At 34.6% G+C, this 20,303-nt stretch overlaps 2 protein-coding genes, 1 non-coding gene and 1 pseudogene across 3 annotated transcripts; 2 read left to right on the plus strand and 2 right to left on the minus strand.

Moving 5' to 3' along the window:
• Positions 1-945: 945 nt before the first annotated feature.
• TRNAG-UCC (transfer RNA glycine (anticodon UCC)) lies at positions 946-1,017 on the plus strand. Its single transcript has one exon. It is a non-coding gene; the product is annotated as a tRNA-Gly (tRNA).
• Positions 1,018-2,395: 1,378 nt separating this feature from the next.
• LOC130710756 (UDP-D-xylose:L-fucose alpha-1,3-D-xylosyltransferase MGP4-like) lies at positions 2,396-7,224 on the minus strand. Its single transcript, XM_057560108.1, has 4 exons — positions 6,578-7,224; positions 5,909-6,070; positions 4,644-4,859; positions 2,396-3,059 (listed from the first exon to the last, which is right to left on the minus strand). Exons 1-4 carry the CDS (start codon positions 7,052-7,054, stop codon positions 2,850-2,852), a joined length of 1,065 nt encoding a protein of 354 aa, XP_057416091.1. The 5' UTR covers positions 7,055-7,224; the 3' UTR covers positions 2,396-2,849.
• Positions 7,225-12,348: 5,124 nt separating this feature from the next.
• Positions 12,349-15,686, plus strand: LOC130710754 (polygalacturonase QRT3-like). Its single transcript, XM_057560106.1, has 3 exons — positions 12,349-12,840; positions 12,975-13,208; positions 14,561-15,686. Exons 1-3 carry the CDS (start codon positions 12,631-12,633, stop codon positions 15,611-15,613), a joined length of 1,497 nt encoding a protein of 498 aa, XP_057416089.1. The 5' UTR covers positions 12,349-12,630; the 3' UTR covers positions 15,614-15,686.
• A 173-nt stretch (positions 15,687-15,859) lies between these two features.
• On the minus strand, positions 15,860-19,751 carry LOC130710757 (uncharacterized; annotated as a pseudogene).
• Between the last annotated feature and the right edge of the window lie 552 nt (positions 19,752-20,303).

Raw genomic sequence — 20,303 nt, forward strand, 5'->3', positions numbered from 1 at the left:
TGTGAGTGATGCATGTCTTAAACTTCAACTTTAACATGTCAAATGCTAATGCTTAATATATGAGATTCTTACCCATAGATTTCTCTTTTGTGAACATCATCAAATAAAAAATCAACAGAACTCGCACCTTCATAAACATCTACGAAATCATGTCATATTTCTCAACATGTTTAGACCTTACCTTGCAACCTCTCATTTCTCGACATAATGTTTCGTTTTTAGACCTTGCAACCTCTCATTTCAATGTTTTGGTCTTGCAAAGCAAAGCCTAAGGTATTCACAAAAGTTGATATGAAACAATGTACCTGAAAGTAATATTCTCAATTCTGATTGTACTTTCATCAAACCTTTTCTTAACCTTGATTTACTGCTTCTAGGGAGTCTAGGACTTTCCCTCAATACCCCTTCGTTGTACAAACATTGAATCCACTCGCATCAATATTAAAAATGATGTATAAACCATGATTAGAACACTTAGTTATGAATGCCAATTTAGTATCTTCTCCAGGCAAACCAAAACATGTTTGACATCCTCAATGGGCTTGAGAATTCCAGGAAAAATCATATCTAATTTCTGATTGAATACCCTGTAGGTTCTATGACCATGAATCAGATACACTGGTAAGTGAATCTCTCACTTAATATATTCTTCATACCAATGCTAAGTATACAGTGTTGTTATTGGAGCAAGGACTAGAAAAGGAGTATTACCTGATTTGCATTCCTCTCTATAAAGTGCTTAAAAACAGTTTTATTTGGGCTTGTATATGATGGGGGCTAAAGCCTTTTCAATGGAAAAGTTTAGTCTAAGAATTCCTTTCATATCATTAATTATCTAGCACCATTTTGATAGCAAAATCAGTTGATCGTGTGTGAACGGTTTGTTGCACTTTTGTGCGCAGTAATGTCTATTAAATAAATACTTTTAGCCACTTATATCAACAAGCGTTTGTAGTCCAACGGTTAGGATAATTGCCTTCCAAGCAATAGACCCGGGTTCGACTCCCGGCAAACGCATTTTTGTTATAATTTTTCCTTGAATTTATTCTCTCACATTATATTTCATCGTTAATGATTTTAAGCCAAATTTTTTCGGTTCAATACTAGTTGAGCTCAGTGCTAGGCTCAACTCAACTAGAATGGTGAAGTCAAAATCTGGATACTACCTGTCATGTATGCTTTGATCTCCTAGAATTCTACCAGTTGGTAGTTATAACTTATAAGTGGAACTCTTCTTCAATTGATCAATGTGTGAGCAAGTGAACTTGATTTGAACTTGATGAGGTATATTAGAAGCAGTTTAGTCAAAATATATTAAGTGATCAATTAAAGACTTCTTAAACTATGTACATAATCTGAAACAACAAAAGTTATAGAATGAAGTTCCAAATAGTATGCCTAAAAGTAGGCTGCGTCTACGGTGAGTCTGTTTGTAAGTGAAGCACCATACTTCACAAAAAAAAAACGTGAAAGTACAAAAATAACCTCTTAATAATACTGATTTTCCAGAAATAACCCTTCTCTAATCTCTTCCATCTTCCACCTTCTGATTACTTTACCAAACTCCCAAACCCTAGCTTTCACCCAGACTCCTCACCGCGCCGCCGTCATCCTCGCCGGCGCCGCCGTATTCCTCACCGGCACCACCAAATCAGGCTCTGTCCCTCGCAATATCTCTTATGGTTGAGCCTTTCTGAGATTCACAAACCCAAACAAGCTTCGAAAGGTTGATCCTTTCCAGATCTGAGATTTAGCCTTGGTGGTTAACCGCCGCTCCAACGAACTCCGCCCCTCCACAACCTCCTCCGACCTTTCCTCCTTCCATGATCCTCTCACCTTCTCCTTCTCTTTTGCACTCCAACCTAGCCATTTCACGGCCAAAGATCTTGTTGAAAAGGTACCCGTTTTGCTTAAACAAGGAGTCACAAAAGAGGAGGCAAATGATATAATAGAAAACATAAAAGCTGCTGGAGGAATTGCTGTCATGGAATAGAATTTTAATTTGTTGGATGTGTGGTTAAAATCGCAATTATTTGTTGATTTCCAATATGATACCATATGCATGGTGAAATCTTGATCAGAAGAAAATTTTAGAGGCATGAAACAGATTTAACATATGCTACAGGGACTTAGCAGCTCAAGTCTTGATGTTACTTCTTGATTCTTCTTCTATTAGGATAAAAAACAAGCATTTGGGCTTGTTTCTTCTATTTTGTAGTTATGAGTTAGATTCTTCTTCTGTTAGGATAAAATCCAGTGGTGGTTCACCGGAGGAAAGAGAGTTGTCCGGTTGAACCATAGCAAACACCAGGGAAGGGGAAGAAGATAGTGAAATGGGCATTATCGTAAATGCATATTTTAATTTGAGTAAATCTTTAATTTTTGAAATTAAATATGAGTAAATCTGAGCCCTTGATTTATTTAGTAATATATCCTATGGATGATATAAAACTGAAGCACCGTGTGTCAGTTTGAAACTGACACACGGTAGACGAAACCCTAAAAGTAGTGCAAAAAATACAATATGTTTCATGAATATGCTCATTGGATATTGATTACGATGGGAGCATTTTCTTTCTCTTCATCTGGTATCACTCCAAGAACCAAATATATTCTACCCTTTTCTTCTCTGGGACCTGAAGTAAAATACACCCATTTGTAAGCATCTTTCTTCTTCCCAAAATTGAAACAAAAGACTTTTTCCAACCCCTCATTCAGCCAACACTGTGTTGTAATATCTTCAGAAAACATCCACCAAACAAGCAGGATGAGCTTGTTGACAGAAAGCACGTTCTGAGTCTAAATTCTTGGACCAAAGTGGACTACGAACTTGTGTTATCTACCAAGGATCATAATGTACCTAGAGGGGACTCTTTTGCATGATCATCCACCAGCCAGAGGCCATAATCACGAAACCGCTTTATCTTCTTCTCAAAACCAACAATGTAGTTGTTATGAATTATAACATGCTTCCCTTTAGTTTCCTTAACCCATGTCTTGTTCTTGAAATATAATCCACCCGTAGGGAATGCTGGCTGTGGAAGCAGGTACAAATCAACCTGCAATGGGAAAATAAATGAATCAAGTTAAGAGATGAACACATGATATATCTGCATTTGAGATGTTCTAGTTCTAAAGAACAAAATAAACCCATTCACTCACTCTTGATAGCAAATGTATGTGATTTAAAACTGATTATATAACAGACTTGAGATCATGTTTTTTAGTACAAATCTTAGGACTAATGGAGCAGAACATCTGGGGACCAAAACGACATACACGAGCAGTGGAATGTGATATTGGACACGAAAAAGCCCAATTCAACAAAGTTGTTGAATCTTGAATGAGCTAAAGTGAGTGTTCAAGGACTTATTTTATGTTTTTTTTTCTTCAGTGAACTATCAGCAATATATAGATGATGGTACCCTGCAACTGATATCACACCACTAATCATGGATAGGATGGTGGATTTATGACTGGTAATAGCTGAGGATGGGACTTCTAAATAGCCAACTAAGTCCAAATTTTTTGGGCATTGACCTTATCAAGATCATGGGTTTGTTGGATTGGAGCCTTTACCACCGGTTCGGGTTGAATCTAGATCGCCGAATCGAACTACAGGCCTGTTGCTGGGCTTGGAAGAATAGAATGTACATTTTCCAGTGCCAATGCACTTGTCCTTTTACTTTCAGCATTTCATTCATAAAAGGACATAGGTGCCTGTTATTCATACTTCATAGTGCATCGCAGCAAACACAGACAAAAAAGTTTTCTTTTGTTGAGTATGAAAATGAAAGACAATTTCCTGTTTTCTGCTTTTTTTTGTCAAGTAGGGGTTAACAAAGGAAATTGCATATCTTCTTTCTATTCACACAAATCATCCATGGTACCCCACTACCCTACCATAATATGATCAAAATTTATCAGCAAGACAGTGTTCAATAAAATTAAAAAGTACAAATTCCATTTATTGGAAAAGGAAGTAACTGAATTTATAAAACAATAACAAAAAATAATCAATGCCAATATGAAAACAGGATTTAAACTATTATTAATGCCTGATCAATCACAAAGAACCATGAATAATAGCAAAACAACCAGGCCTCGCACTACTAAGTTAGTGGGCAGCCTCAAGACCATTGGGCTCAAAACCCAACTTTCAGTAAAACCAGCTACCAGAAAATATGGTAATCAGTCACAAATAACCCATCAACTAAAATGGAGATAAGGTTGTATCTAGAACCCACAACGGAAGGACGCTTAATTGGGTCACCTATAGTATTAGATCTAGGAATTTTTATAACTGTTGTCATGGAAAGAAAATAGAAGTAACACTTGGATAAGAAATATAGTAACCTAACTCCAGTTAAACTGTCAAGTTTAAAGGATAGGACTTACATTGAGGCCAATAACGGCATGCACCATGCACTTCCCTACTTTATCAGAAATTAGAAACAGATATCCTAATTAACACCAGTCCTATAATGGCATGAGCTATGTCACTCTATCAGAAACAAAAATCCTAATTGATGATCAAATTGCTCTAAAAGAAAATCTTAAGGCAAAACTTGCCATGATATAGTAGTATAATTCATGTGCAGAAGTTATTAAAACTGGAAAGAAATAAGAAAAATGCAACAAACCTCTTTAGCATTCTTCATTAAAGCCCAGTTAAAAGCAGGCTGATCATTAGATTTCTTAGTTCTAGACCACGGCTGAAGCTCAAGCTCCTCAATCCACTTCTTCAAAATTAGCTTTGATCCATCAGTGGGGTGAAGGAAAATCATGCAACTACATATGTACGGGCGGCCCTTTTTTCCTGGTGGGGGTAAATCATGAGAGTGGTTCAATGGTTTAATCTGGTCTCACAAAGAAATGAAAAATATGGTCAATAATACAAGAACAGGACAGAGGCAATATAGAACTGCAACACAAATTCAGACACAAAACCAAAGAGAATCAGAGTCTAATTTACAACACTGTTGTGGATAAACCTTAGGGCACTATCAGCAAGCCCCTAAATGGACTACAATGGAATCTCCTTTGATATTATTTGAAAACATCTATAATCATTTTTTATAATCTCTAATAGGCATGACAAGAAGGAGACGTATATCATTGAACTTCTTAATGTCCATTTCAAGTACTGCCATGGGTCTCATGATCTCTGCATAATTGAATCATAGATTCCCAAAATGGAGTTATATCAGGATACAGAGTACTGATAACAATGTTTAAATTCTAAATATTAACCACAACAAAATTATCTGCCTATCCTAGTGCTACTCCTAGGTCAACGTAGATGAAAGAAAAGAAGGATAAAGAAAGACCAATCTGAAGTCTTATATTCTAATTGTTTGGCCCAGTAGTATGGAATTCCTGAACATGTATAAATAATAACCAAAATCTATTTGGGAATCAGAGTGTATTCTAGATTAAATGTCTTATAAAAATAATACTAATAATTACGACCCACACACTTTTACAAGATTGCACTACAGTATTGTAAAATAATAGAGCAAATACACTGCATCATATATCATTGAGTTACACAAGCTGAAACCAGAGAAAACCAGCATTAGTTTTAACTAAAGGTTTCCAACCAAGAGAAATGTTAGCAACGCCCTCCTCGGCACATTCTTTATTAGACTGAATGAATTTCATGTAGGTACCACTAAATATAAATGATTCTAGGTTATTCAATGGGACCCAAATAAAATTAATCCAATAGTAAAGAGTGTGTAAAATGTTTTTCTAGCATATCACTTTGAATCGACAGATCCAATATGAATTACAGTAAAAGCATTATTGTAAAAACAAGTTTCCAGGAATGATGTAGCTTGGAGTTATTACAATATAATAATTGACATGGATCCTAAAAGAAATGAAATTATATGAGAACACTTACTTCAGTCATATCATCTGTAAAGTACACATCATGGTTCCCTACCAGATAGGGAAATGGATCAGCTAACCAAACCATATCAACATCATTGTACATTACACTATATCCATGCTCCAAAATCTTCAGCAGATGGCTTGGCCTCCTGGCTGTAAAGTTGAAGAAACCCTAGACAGTGAAAAAAAAAGGCATACATTCTAAAACTCAGCACCACAGCGAAAGATATGGATCCAATAATTAACACCACTACAGACATAAGCATTAAAACTTGCATCTCGGATAGAAATAATAACAATTAATCAAATCACCACCCCACCAGATAATGATAGCACATTATCAAGTAAAAACATATAATTAATAAATTGCAAGTTCGGATACACAGTAGTAAATCACGGTGAAACCAAAATCACCCCCAAAAGCTAAGGGAACAACCGTGATTTTGGCTCACCGTAGTTTTTCACCGCGTATCCAGACATGTACAAAATCAAGTTCTTACTTCTTATAATTAGAAAAAGGAAATTATGTTTAGCTCCAAGTCCTTATTACTAGATGAAATACCCAAATACAATATGGATCAAAACAGACAATTAACAAAAACCAATATCAACCATCAAATCCTCAAGACTAACAAAGCAGAATCCAACAAAATGCTAGCAACTGCACTGAATCACAAACCTTGGAACCAAACTTATGGGCATCCTCAGCCTCAAGCACAGGAGGAATAAGCACAGCATGACCAGGCCAAAGCTCATTCACCTTATAGAGTGAATAGTAGTCCTCAGCAATGACAAGAACCATGTCCTGCCGCTTCTGCATACTGATACTTATCAACCAGTTGTTGAGAAAAGGCAAGTAAGGCTGACTCACAATACAAACAATCACAGTCCCATTTCTTGCCACAAACGACAGTGCTTGTTCCAATGTATAGTGACCCCATTTGGAAACTGCAGGTTTTGAGGTAAAGGAGAGACCATAGGGCATACCCACCCATGGACACAACACACCGAGCACCACCATGAGAGCCAAGAGGGCAAGGAGGGTGGTTGGACCCAGAATCGAAATGGGTTTCTTCGAATTGGTTGAAGGAGATGAAACTGGAAATGGATTCGAAAGCGGGTTGGTGAGGCTTCGTTGGTGGAGAAACGATGACATTGTGAATGGTGGTGAATCAGACCCAGTTATGGAAAATTGAAAAAGATTCAAACTTTGGTGTCATATAGGGATTTCAGATTTCAGATCAGCCATCTGAATCCATGGGTGCTTTGGGTTTCTGTCGGTTCCTTGCAGTGATGCAGTGCTTCATTTCATACATCAAAATTTGTTTAGATTCATGAGATTTTATCAAATATTAATTCATAAAAATATAAAAAATTCCTAAGTATGATTTTAGTAGTACACAACTTTTTTTCATAATAGATTTGTGAGTTTTTTAATTGCAAGTGCAAAAGTTAAAACAATACCTATGTGTCATTATTTTAGCGGTCATCTCTCTCATTTGTCATTCACATATTATATCAATTTTAAGTGTTATTCGCGCGTATATTCTATGGGCGACATCGCATTATGCTATTCTTAGAGATTACATTGAATATCATGGCACCCCAAGGAACCCTAAAATGAAATCGTGATGGTGATGGTGAGGAACGAATAATAGGAAGTGTGAAAGAGGAGAGCAGAGAAAGAATAGGGTTGGTTGAATCGCGGCTGTGAAAGGGAAGGATGAGAGTTCTGAGACGTAGGAGAACGGGGCACGGACATATAAGGGATGATATGATTACCAATCTCGATCGAGAAGGGAAGGAAGAGAGTTTAGAGGCGAATGAGAACGATGGAAAACGAGTTTTCGTTACTAAAGAATAGGTATAAAACACATTTCTCATTTGCATCTTCTCCATTTCGACACAAGATTTGTGGGTGTGAGAATGAAGTTGTATGTTCACACCCAAGAGTGTAGGAACCTGGTGAGTCGTTTTTTGAGGTTCCCAATTGGAAGTTCATGTGTATTATTTCAAAAATTCAATAATCTTTACTGTTTAATGAATTTGTGTGTTTTTTTTCATATCGGAAAGATAAACTACAGACTTTCATGGATTGATCCTTGGATCACTCCCTCCCGACCCATATGTCCACTAACTCTTATCACTTAAGATATCGTTTAAGTCATTGTCGCATATTATAAAACATGTTACAATATTAAATTAAGTTTATTTACATGTATTGGCCAAATTAAAGGATTTTAACATCTTCTTTTTTGGTGCAAAGGATAGAAAAAGGGTTTAACATCTAACTATATCTCATCATTTTTTGTTTTGATATTCTGTATTTTATACCAAATTAAATTATTATATTTCATTTCCATTTTAACTTCTATGAGATCTAATCTAATAACATTGTATTTTATCATATCCCCTTCATTTCATTCTTAAATTTGACACATTTTTTTTAAAAAAAAAACTTAAATCTCACACCAAATAAAATGATGATATTTCATTTGCATTTTATCTTCTATAAGATATAATGTATTTACAGTCTATCATATCATATCTCCTCTATTTTAGTCTTAACTTCCATATCATATTAAATTATTATGGCTTAAATACTCTGGAGATCCCGAAAATAAGTCCCTGGATTTTTTTTTTCCGATTCCGAATCCCTGGAAAAAAAATTTAAATCAGAATAAGTCCCTACTCGTGTTTCCAGCCTATGTGGCACAATTTTTGCTGAGTCATTTATTCCACGTGGCTTTTCTATTTTTTTTTAAATACACATGGATTAAAAAAATAAAATTAAATATTTTAATTTTAATTTAAAATCTTTTAGGATTAACTAGATTTAGTGATTTAGGGTTAATTAGATTTAGGGTTAATTAGGTTAATAAGATTTTAATTTTAAATTTAACATTTAAATTTAAAATTAAAATCTTTTTAGGGATTTTGGGTTAATTAGATTTAGGGTTAATTAGGTTAATAACATTTTAATTTTAAATTTTAATGTTTAATTTTATTTTTTTAATATATGTGTATTTAAAAAAATAGAAAAGCCACGTGGAATAAATGACTCAGCAAAAATTGAGCCACATAGGCTGGAAACACGAGTAGGGACTTATTCTGATTTAAAAAAAAATTTCAGGGATTCGAAATCGGAAAAAAAAATTTCAGGGACTTATTTTCATACGGCAGACAATTTCAGGGACCTCCAGAGTAATTAAACCAATTATTATATTCCATTTTCATTTTATCTTCTATGCTACTAATCTATTGACACTATATTTTATCATATCCCCTTCATTTAACTCTTAACTTTCATTCCAAATTAAATTATGATATTTCATTTCCATTTTATCTTCAATAATATATAATCTATTAAGACTTTATCTTATAATATCCCCTTGATTTTAGTCTTAACTTCTATACCAAATTAAATTATTATATTTTATTTTCATTTTATCTTCTATGAGAGTATGAGACCCAATCTATTAACACTGAATTTTATCATATTCCCTATATTTCAGTCTTAACTTTCATACTAAATTAAATTATTATATTTCATTTACATTTTGTCTTCTATGAGATCTGGTCTATTAACACTCTATTTGATCATATTTCTTACATTTATGCTTTTACTTTCATACCAAATTTGATTATTATTTTTTATTTTCATTTTGTTTTCAGAATTTTATTACTAATGGTTTTTTATAGGGATCAAATTTGATTCCTCTTTAAAGTCAAGGACTAAAACATGTTTAAGCCTACAAATTTAGATAAAACTTTACGTGAACATCTAGATTACACTAATACATTTATATCTAATAGATAGAAATAGAAATACAATGTGAGAAACATGATCGATATTGTGATGAAAAAAGAAGAGAGAAATATGAAAAAAAAATTAAACTGAGTGAAAATATGATGAAAGACAAAGACCGATGAAAAATAAATTAAAGTTGCATCTTTATTTTTTGTGAGTTCAAGGTATCTACCGCAGACAACAATGAATAATTCATTATCGTCTGTGTTTGCATACCAAATCGTAAATGACCGGTTATAAAGTGCGTTCCACTCCTATGAATAAAGATACAAATCATACAATCTTAAGCCTTATAGTTAAGGGACGATGTGAGGTGACGACTACGCGGCGCTTTGTAGAAAAAAAATCAAAGTTGCATCTCTTCATGTAATTATATTATTTTTAAAATTTTAATTAATGATGATGGGACGGATTATAATTTTTTTGACAGGACGGATCATAAAATTTAATTGAACTTATGTAAAACTTATTGGTGTATTTAGTTAGGGATGAAAATAAGCCAAGCCAAGTCAAGTTTTGAATGACCCAAGCCTGGCTTGGATTGTGTTTTCGTGGCCCAAGCTTGGCTTGTGGCCTGTCAACAAGCCAACTTTTAAGGCTTGGCTTGACTTATTATAAAGCTTGACTTGACCTGCAAGCCTAATTAAAAGCCTATTTAACAAACGTCGGACAATTTCATCTAAAGAAGGTCACTAGCAGGCTCATATGCATTTTTATATTATCATTGCATTTCATTTTTAAATTAAAAAAACATATATATCATTGCATTTCAAAGAACAAAACCTCAGTTAGGGGCTTAGGGTTTGCTTGCGTGCTTGCCTGCGGTTGTTGTACCTCTTGTGCTGTGCTAAAATTCTAAAAGGCTTCTAGTCTAGGTTAGGGACTTACGGTTTTATACAAAGTAAAGTAAATATCAGTTTTAAAAACATAGTATATTATTATATTATATTATATTTATTAATAATATTAATAAAAATAATAGATAAACAAGCCGGCCTATTAAGCCAAATAGGCTTTTATGATAGCTTAGGTTTGACTTGTTTAGTTAATTAAGCCTTTTAAAAGGCTTAAGCTCAGCTTTTTTATTAAATAAGCCAAGCCAAAACAAACTTCTGACAAGCCAAGCCTCAAGCTCCTGTTGGGCCGCCTGACTTATTGCCACCCCTAAGTGCCCAATTTACCCCTTCCCTAAAAAATCACTTTAGGGAAAGCAGTATTTAATAAATAAGAAAGAAAAGAAGAATAATTACTTTACTAAATAAAGTTAATCGAATATGTACCCAACAGACTTTAGGCTATCACCGCCTTTGCATATTGGAATTTAGGCTTTTACAAGTGATTTTCAATTCCCTTTATTTTTAGCTTTTTGATTCCAATCCATCTTTATTCCTTTCCTTCATTATTTATCTTGTCCTAATTGGCTAATGCACTTGCTTGAATCAGCTATGCTTACTTTCTGAGAGAGAAAGAAAAACAGCATCACTCACCTCTCTGAAGCTATATATGGTTTTGTGAAGGAAATACTTAAAGAGAAATAAGATTTTTTATTTTATTTTATTTTATTTTAAGATGAAGGGGCTAAGCCGCAAAACTACACAACCACAAACGGCTCAAGAACACAATCATACTAATATCAAGTCTTAGGAGTTGATGACATTTCCTAAATGAAGACCATAACGAGTGAATACATAGTGGAAAGGGCAAGGAGGCATTAGTTAGTTAGTTAGCCACTTGGCTCAATTGACAAAGCGTCCGAGCGGTCGAGTAAAGAGTCGAGATAAACCACTTAAGCACGACAACACCAATTAAATCGTGCGCTCTAAATTTCCACTTAAAAGACTTCCCTCACATTTGTAGAGACTCCGAACATGGACACTGAGCTTATAAATTTAGGTTCCTTTGTTCATTTACATAATATGTTATTCATTCTTTGCACTTTTTGAGTTCTTCTAAGACTCATGGATTCTCTCTTTGCTTATTTATTGATTTCAGTGGAGTGACTTCTGCAGATACTCTCCTGACGCAATCTAGAATCTAGAAAGAACAAAGAGCATGATCGTCGTAGAGAGCACGATAGTACAATAGATGTCTCCAATAAGTGATATATTTGCAAAAGATACTCCAACTCCAAAGTCAGTTCAAGATGAGAGAAAGAAAATCTCAAAATCTAAAAGAGTTACAAGAGAAAAAATGAGCCACATGACTTGCTTATAGTGCAATCAAACATATTTATAATAGTTACCTAATCAATTAGAAAACTGGTCAATCATTTGTATCTTCCTAGTTATATTAGAAGAGTGAAAAATCATGCTCCGATGTAATCTAGTACCTAGTCATTCTGACCGACAACATAACCAACACCAACCGTGTAATTAGTTGAGCCGACCAGAATGCTATAGGGCTTAGTGGTTTGTTCGGCCGACAAAATACTAAAGACATTTATGTAATATTTTGAGAATAATAAAATAAAGAGTTCCAATTCACTCACACTTTCACTTTATCTACATATCATTTTCTTATTTCTCTTTCAACTAGATCATTTATAACATCTTTTATTTTTCTCTATTTTCTTTATTTTTCTTTATACTCCATTTACTAGTAAAATGAAGTGCGAGCAAATTCTTTATCATGAAACAAAATAGGTGAACAAAATAGGTGAGCACATAGGGTGTACCTAGCAACTATATATAAATGTCCACACCTGCCTCTGCTTCCGTGTCTACTTCAAAGCTTACAAGGGCATTGAGGCCACCAATTCAATGTACTAAAAGCATAACACATGGGCCTTCACTTTTCATGCTCACCTAGCTTTTAACCCTGAAAAAGAAAAAAGGAAAAAAAAAGTTATATACCGACCAAATACAAATAGTCTCTTCCAGAAGAAACTCAATCACCTGTTTTGTTTATCAGAAGAAGACCAAATGCAAATATCTTCTGAAAATTCAGTGTCAAGTATGAGATTCTCAGTGGTGTGTTTTGTCTTACTATTATTGGTGGTAGTTGAGGCAGCTACAAGTTTCAGTTTCACCAACAGAGAGAAGAAGCTACATGAATTCAAGCACAAACTTGAGCAAAAGCTAATTACTAGTACTCCTTTAGCATCACCACCTGCTTCTTCAGAAACAAAATTGGTAAGCTACATTACATTAAATTTTTTTTCTACTGATTTCTAGAATTTTCCCATGAAACTAACAAACAGTAATAGTTTTTCTATGCTTCTTTTTTTTTTTTTTTTTTTTGCTTCAATGTGTATTGTTATTATTAGAGGGGAAGGGTGTTGTACTTGAGTGAATATGGTGCGGACCCAACAGGATCAGAAGAGAGCAGTGATGCCATTTTGAAAGCTGTGGAGGATGCATTTGAGTTGCAGAAGAAGGGTACTCTTGAAATGGTAGCAGGGTTGAATGACTTGGGAGGTGTTGTGATTGATTTGCAAGGTGGAAACTACAGAATCAGCAAACCCATTACTTTCCCTTCATCTGGGGGTGCCAATGTTCTGGTCAGTATATGTCTCTTTTTTTTCATGATCTTCGTTTTTGTTCTTTGGACTCTGTTAGAATTATTACATCATGTTTAAATAAGTTATTATCATTATTAATATTTTTTTTGAAGGTTATTATCATATCAATTCAATCCTCAGACATTCATAATTTTTAGCTCAACAATTCAATTCATAAACTTTTACTCATACTACTTCCTTTTCATTTTTTGAAAGTTGACAGAGATTATTAATTAGACCTTTTCTCTTTTTATGCCTATCATTTACTATTTCTTTTGACATTCTTACTTAGTGCTTCTATTATCATCACGCAACTCTTTATTAATTAGATCTTTCTACTTTTTCTACCGATCATTTATTTCTTCTGGCAATCTTACTTACTTCATCAAGTTTATTTAAGGTGAAAAATTAATAAAAAGATGTGAAAGTATAAAAGTAGCAATTAAATGTTGATGAAATGCAATATCTTCATTTGAAATCGATTGAATTATTTTGAAACTTAACTCAATTTTTCATTTGTCATCAGTAATAGAGTGTAAAAAAAGAAAGGGAGTAATTATGTCCACCTTAAATTTTTGGTAGACGGGCCTGATAATAATTCCAAGAAACAAGAATCTTTGGAGAAGGAAGCATATCAATTTGCAGAAAAGATTAGCCTCTCAGGAGTAAGAGAAGGCAACAAATTAAATTCATTGACCAACTTCAAAACAGAGTTTGAATTTTGGGGTTGATGAACTAACAGGCACGTTACACGTTGCTACGCCTGCATGCCTCATTGATTCCACCAACCTTGAATGATCCATTATCAATTTGCAGTTAATTGAACCTCACCATCAATCCTTCTCTAACTGCACTTTGCCTCGTCAAAATATTCAAAACTTGTTGTGGAAATTTTCAAACTAATCTTTCTTTGATACAAAAGGAAGGGAGGAACAACATAGAAACCTAGCTGTATGCTGGGTAGTAACTCCACTCATGCCCTCAATAAATCTAGAGTGAAAAGTAGGTATCACAGTACAACGTAGGAAAAACTATCGAACTCACATAGCAATAACAATATACTTACACTTACGACACTCCATGGGGATGAGTAGAGACTCAAACCTACATACAATTTGTTAGATACGAGACTCTCATTTTCCCCTCGACCAACCTCTAGGTGTTAAAATACACTATTATGAACAGGTACAATCAAAATCAAACATGCATTTTTTATCCATAAAAGTTATGTTTAATTTTGCCAAAATAGCTAAATCATTAGCATTACTATGGTGTAACCCTTGGAAGTATTTTTTCACCTTTAACATGTATCTACTTTGCATCTGAACTTTATGAAAACTATGATTTATTAGGTGCAAGGAGGAACCTTGAGAGCGTCTGATACTTTTCCTGGTGACCGGCATCTAGTTGAGCTATGGTCATCAAATTCCAAGAAACTTGATAGAACAGAATCTCCCCAAGATGATGAAGGACTAAACGACATGAAGGCCCAAAACAATGCAATTTACTACGAAGACATAACCTTCAGGGACATCCTCTTCGATTCAAGCTACAGAGGAGGAGGGCTTTTCATAATCGATTCTGCCAGAATCCGAATCAACAACTGCTTCTTTCTGCATTTCGCCACAGAAGGAATTCTGGTCCAGCAAGGACACGAAACCTTCATATCAAGTTGTTTTCTCGGGCAACATCCGACCATTGGCGGCGACAAAGGTGAGAGGGATTTCTCAGGGGTTGCAATTGATCTTGCTAGTAATGACAATGCAGTCACAGATGTTGCAATTTTCTCAGCAGCAATTGGTGTTGTGTTGAGGGGCCAAGCTAACATTCTAACAGGAGTGCACTGTTATAACAAAGCTACATATTTTGGTGGCGTTGGAATCTTAGTGAAATTGCCAGGGAATTCACAAACTAGAATTGATAACTGTTATCTTGATTACACTGGTATAGTCATGGAAGACCCTGTTCAAGTTCATGTCACTAATGGGCTATTTCTAGGGGATGCTAATGTTTTAGTGAAATCTGTGAAGGGTCAAGTTTTGGGGTTAAACATTGTGGGTAATATGTTTAGTGGTGATCCTAATAAGAAGGTTCCAATTGTGAAGCTTGATGGGGAGTTTAGTAACATTGATCAAGTGGTGATTGATAGAAACAATGTGAATGGCATGGGGTTGAGATCAACCGTTGGAAAGTTAACTGTGAGTGGAAATGGGACAAAGTGGGTGGCTGATTTTTCATCAGTTTTGGTGTTTCCTAATCGGATTAGTCATTTTCAGTATTCATTCTATGCTCAAGAAGAGCCTAAGTTTTTAGCACACTCTGTGACCAATGTGTCAGATAATGTGGTCATTGTGGAGAGTGAGAAGGAAGCTAAAGGGTTGGTCTCCTTTGTGGTAGAACAATAAGAAGGAAGATAGAGTTATTGTATTCAATAATGTATAAAAACAAATGCAGTGATGTTTCAGCTTTTGATTTTTTTCTTCTTCGCTCATACAGCTTATTTCTGCTGAAATCAAATTTCTGGCATGTTTTTGTGTTGGTCTTTCTAATTTTCTTCGAACAAGTGTAGTGTAGTGGTTATAAATTATGCAAAGAAATTAACTAGACTTAGGGCATGCTTGATAATAGTTTGCAAAGCAACAAAGGACACGTTGAAATCAGAATCGCTTATTTCAGGAGTTCCATTCCCAAGAAATGCATCTAATCAAAGTTCTACAAGCAACCTTATAATCATTTAGGCAAACTCCCCACATTCTACATTTCCCAATTCACACATATATAACATGTGAAAGTCCAATTTCAAGTGTGCTTGGCGAGGAAGGCAAGTATAAGCTGATTCACCTGTTCTGGAAATTGTTCTTGAACAAAATGGGTTCCCTCAGGAATGAATATAGTCTCCAGATTGGGAACAAGCTCTTTTGCTTTTTCACCCTTTGTTAAATCCTCAATTCCTGGAAACTTGTAAACATAATCCTTGTCACCCATTATCAATAGTGCTGGAACTTTGACCACAGGATCTGGTAAGTTAAAGTCTTCACCAAATGACCTACAAATGCAAACCAAACAAAACAAATCCACCATTAACAATTTACCCATATATCAGAAACCCTGAGAGGTCCAGGAACCATGTTTTGTAGTAAGGTAGCATTTCACATAGACAAGGCAACAAAGGAAAAAATAAGCACCTATATGGAACCTGCAGTGCAGTTCGGAATCCAGATTTCTCATACAAAGATCCGTAAGTTGCGAGATCCTCCTCTGTGAACCAAGTGGGAAGAGGGGTATCTGGTTCCACCAAATCCATGATCTCCTGGTTTTCTTGAGCTATTGGTATTTCACTTTTTGAGAAAAGGATGTAAATATTCCGCACAACAGTTTTCGCATCAACGCGTCCAAAATCAGCCTCTGCTCTCCCTGGTTCCTGATATATTACACAAACAAAGTTATGATCATGAGCTGAGGCTACCAATCATTATAGCTGAAGAGTCAAATGAAGTTGAATTTATTTACCCGCCATCTCGAAATGTAGAAGCCTTCAGGAAGGTACTTGTGATACACAGAGGGGCCTGGTGGAACATGTGGAACACCCAAAGTGATAACTCCCAAGACCCTTTCCGGGTGCAGAATGGAAAATAGATATGCAGGACGAACTCCAAAATCTTTCCCAACAAGGAACACCTAATGGTTCTTACCGCTTCCGATTTCAGCTATGTGGAGTTTCAGGGTACCCACGTTGATGAAATTGTGTTGAATTTGATCCATGATTATCAGAGACTGCGTTCATGAAATCACTATCAACTCTGAACTGAACTGCAATGAATTTTTGTCTGGGTTCTTAACAGATAAGGCATTTTAAGATACTAGTATGTAGCCCGTGCAATGCACGGGTGATTTTATGATTAAAAAATTTAATAAGGGTTTTAATTTTTGTGTAGTGGTTAAATATTTTATAATATGTTTAACTTGATATTTAGTAACTGGTATATATAGCATAAATGGTACTTGATGAATTAAAATGTCTAGTTCTTTCAATGAAATAAAATAAATATAGTGAATACTGATAGCATGCTATGGCAATTTTCAATGTGTAGTTCTTCCAATGAGATAAAATAAGAAACTGAAACTTTCTTTGACACACTACTACAACCTACTTTTATAAATAAGTATACAAAGTTAATTTAAACATAGATACCTCAAAGTCTGCAATGCTCCATCTATGGGAGCAGCACGAAGATATCAATGGGCACATTGGATTAGCTAGTAACGTGCAATTTAAGAGAATATGTACTAATTTAGTGTTCGACAATTCATGTTTAAAAAGTCAAGCGTTAAAGAAAGTTCAATTGGGATCAATTCAACTTATCAAAAACTTCAATCCAACTTATCGTGTATTAAGGAAATGAGATCCTGTAAGAGTTTTTTTTTTTTTTTAAATAAATGAAGAAGTATATAATCAGATTTGAGCTAACAAATAAATAGAAAAAAAAGGCAATACAACAAATCAGGAACAATATATATAATCAAAACTGATACCAAGCACAATATAAAAAAAAATCCCTTTAATTTTGAGCCTTCAAATTCCAGCTTGAGGACAAATCAACTATGCTAAAATCCTGATCAATGGAAGAAATAGTTGAACTGTCAACCACATTTTCGCTTTCAACCGTATCCCAATAAGCATCAAAGGTAGATTGCTTATTCAATTCTTCCACATCTCCAAGTTCTTAACCCATTCATTGGTTGAAACTATCAATCTTCTTTAGACCTCTTGTGTAACACTGCCACCTAACAGAGTCGTCTTAAGAGTAAGAGCCGTGTCCTCTATTCCATCCACGAGAGATAGCTAATTCATTTTCATATTGAGAGATAGCTAAGGAGAAAAAAGAAAAACAAGATGAGCAAAAGTGAGCCAAGGTTCTATCATCTATGAAGTATATTGGAATTATTAAAATCACAAATCAGATTACTTCCACCCTCACATTATGTGTCTGTAATTGAAAAATTGCATTCACATTGTTGAGATAATGAACTTCACTGCCTAAGCTCATTAAGGAAAATAATATATGTTTCTTTACCACACCATACTTAACAGATAGAGTAACAGTCTAACATACAGAGAAGACAACAACCAAGTTATATCTCCGTGAATCATTACATCCAATTACGCAGCACACAAAAGTGTCACAATCCTCAAATTTCATCTTGTTTGTTTTTTTAGTTTTCTAATAATATCCTCACCTGGCAACCAAGATTACAGTGAGCACTTAAAGCTAGGAACCCAACCATTATCCAGCTTGAGCAACAAAGATTGGTGATTCTCAAATTCTTGATGGAGCATAACAATGCTCAAATCTTTCATTCCATACATCCCCAAATTGCAACGTAACTGCTTATATATATATTCAAAAAATTGATAACACAGTTAACATTGTCCAAATCCTATTTATCAGACCCATGAGAATATACAAAACACAAACAACTAATTGTTCATATATTCACTTCACAAATTGATAACATAATTAAAAAGAAAAAAAAAATTCAAGCTATTTGCCAAGAGAAAAAAAATGAAAAGACCAAATTGTTTAGCACACCATTAATTACCTGAGAGCCAGCTAGGTCCTCAAAATGTTTGATCCAATCCTCCATCAGGAATTCGAGGCCCTTAACAGTCTCTTTGTTCTACTCCCTGATCTTGTTGAGTATAATGGTCCATTCAAACCTCAATCCCCATATCTACCTCATAACTTGCATTCAGATCTGAAAACCCATCCAAGATAATGGTGCATTCAGACCCCATCCAGATATAAACTTTATCAGAAGCAAATTTCAAATTAAAAAAAAAAATTGAATTGTCACTCACCTTGACTTTAATTCTTTTTGCAGTCTAATCTCATTGATCTCATGAAGCTCAATTAATACAAGCTATTTCTCACCTAACATATTACTCACCTGAAATACCAGATGAATGGTTAAGAATTGTTTCTAACAAAAAGGTTCAACAAAGTCATTATCTCATTTTCAACGTCATTCATAAGAAATTTGTTAAGTAGTATACATACTTGCCTTCACCTCTATTTTCATAGTATCAATTGGAATTGGATATAAATCTCTATCAATAACAACAATTCCATGTGTCCCCTTGTAATAGCACCCTCCGTAAATCTCATCAGACTTATCAGAAACATTGAAATCCTGAAAACATTGAAATCCTGAAACATACAGAAACACATGGACCGAGGATAGAGCGATTCAAAATTGAAGAAGCGAAATTGCTCTTCGTTTGCGGGATAAAAATCCATTATTTGAAAGATAGATAACCGAAATTGAGAGATGATTCAGGGATTTGATTCGGGAGAGTGAAATTGAATAAGAGGAAAACCAAGAGCAGCCTTAGCGCGTGATAAACACGTCTTCAGGAAATAAGAGAGAGAAGGGGTTTTTGTTATTAAAAAGCTGACGTGGAATTTCCTGATAGAGTGTGTGTGGTTTGAGTACCTCACTCTCCAGAGGAGCCGGGATCCTCAAGTGTAAAAAAACTTGAGAGTGTCAAGTTTTACCATCTCATCATTAACTTTTGTGTAGATAATAAATGAAAAATAAAATAAAATAAAATTAATGGTGAGATGGTAAAACTTGACACTCTCAAGTTTTTTTACACATGAGAGGATCCAAACCCCTCTCCCAGAGTGAGGTCTCAAAATTATTAGATAACAAGGTGGATTACTGTTAGATTTTGTTTGATAGCATAAGCGCTTATGCAAACAAACAACTTATGGTATTTGAACTTGTTTTCATAAGCTACTCAAGATAGCTTATGAAAAAGAGCTTATGTTTATATATAATTTATTTTTAATTTTATTTCAATAAATTTTTTAAAATAACTTATGAGTAAGCGCATATGTCATAAACGCTTAATATTTTCCTAAAGGAGAACTTATTATATTTTATGTGTGTTGACCGCAGTGATCATTTGAATTTTTGAAATAAAAAAACAAATTTTTGAAGATAATGTTTTTGGGAACATCTTTTATCTTTACTCTACTCGGGTTAAATATGATTTCTCCAAAGAGGATAGCTATGGTTAAAAAACATACT

The sequence above is a fragment of the Lotus japonicus genome, chromosome 4 (genome assembly GCF_012489685.1).
Source record: "Lotus japonicus ecotype B-129 chromosome 4, LjGifu_v1.2".
In the NCBI taxonomy this organism is placed as follows: domain Eukaryota; kingdom Viridiplantae; phylum Streptophyta; class Magnoliopsida; order Fabales; family Fabaceae; genus Lotus; species Lotus japonicus.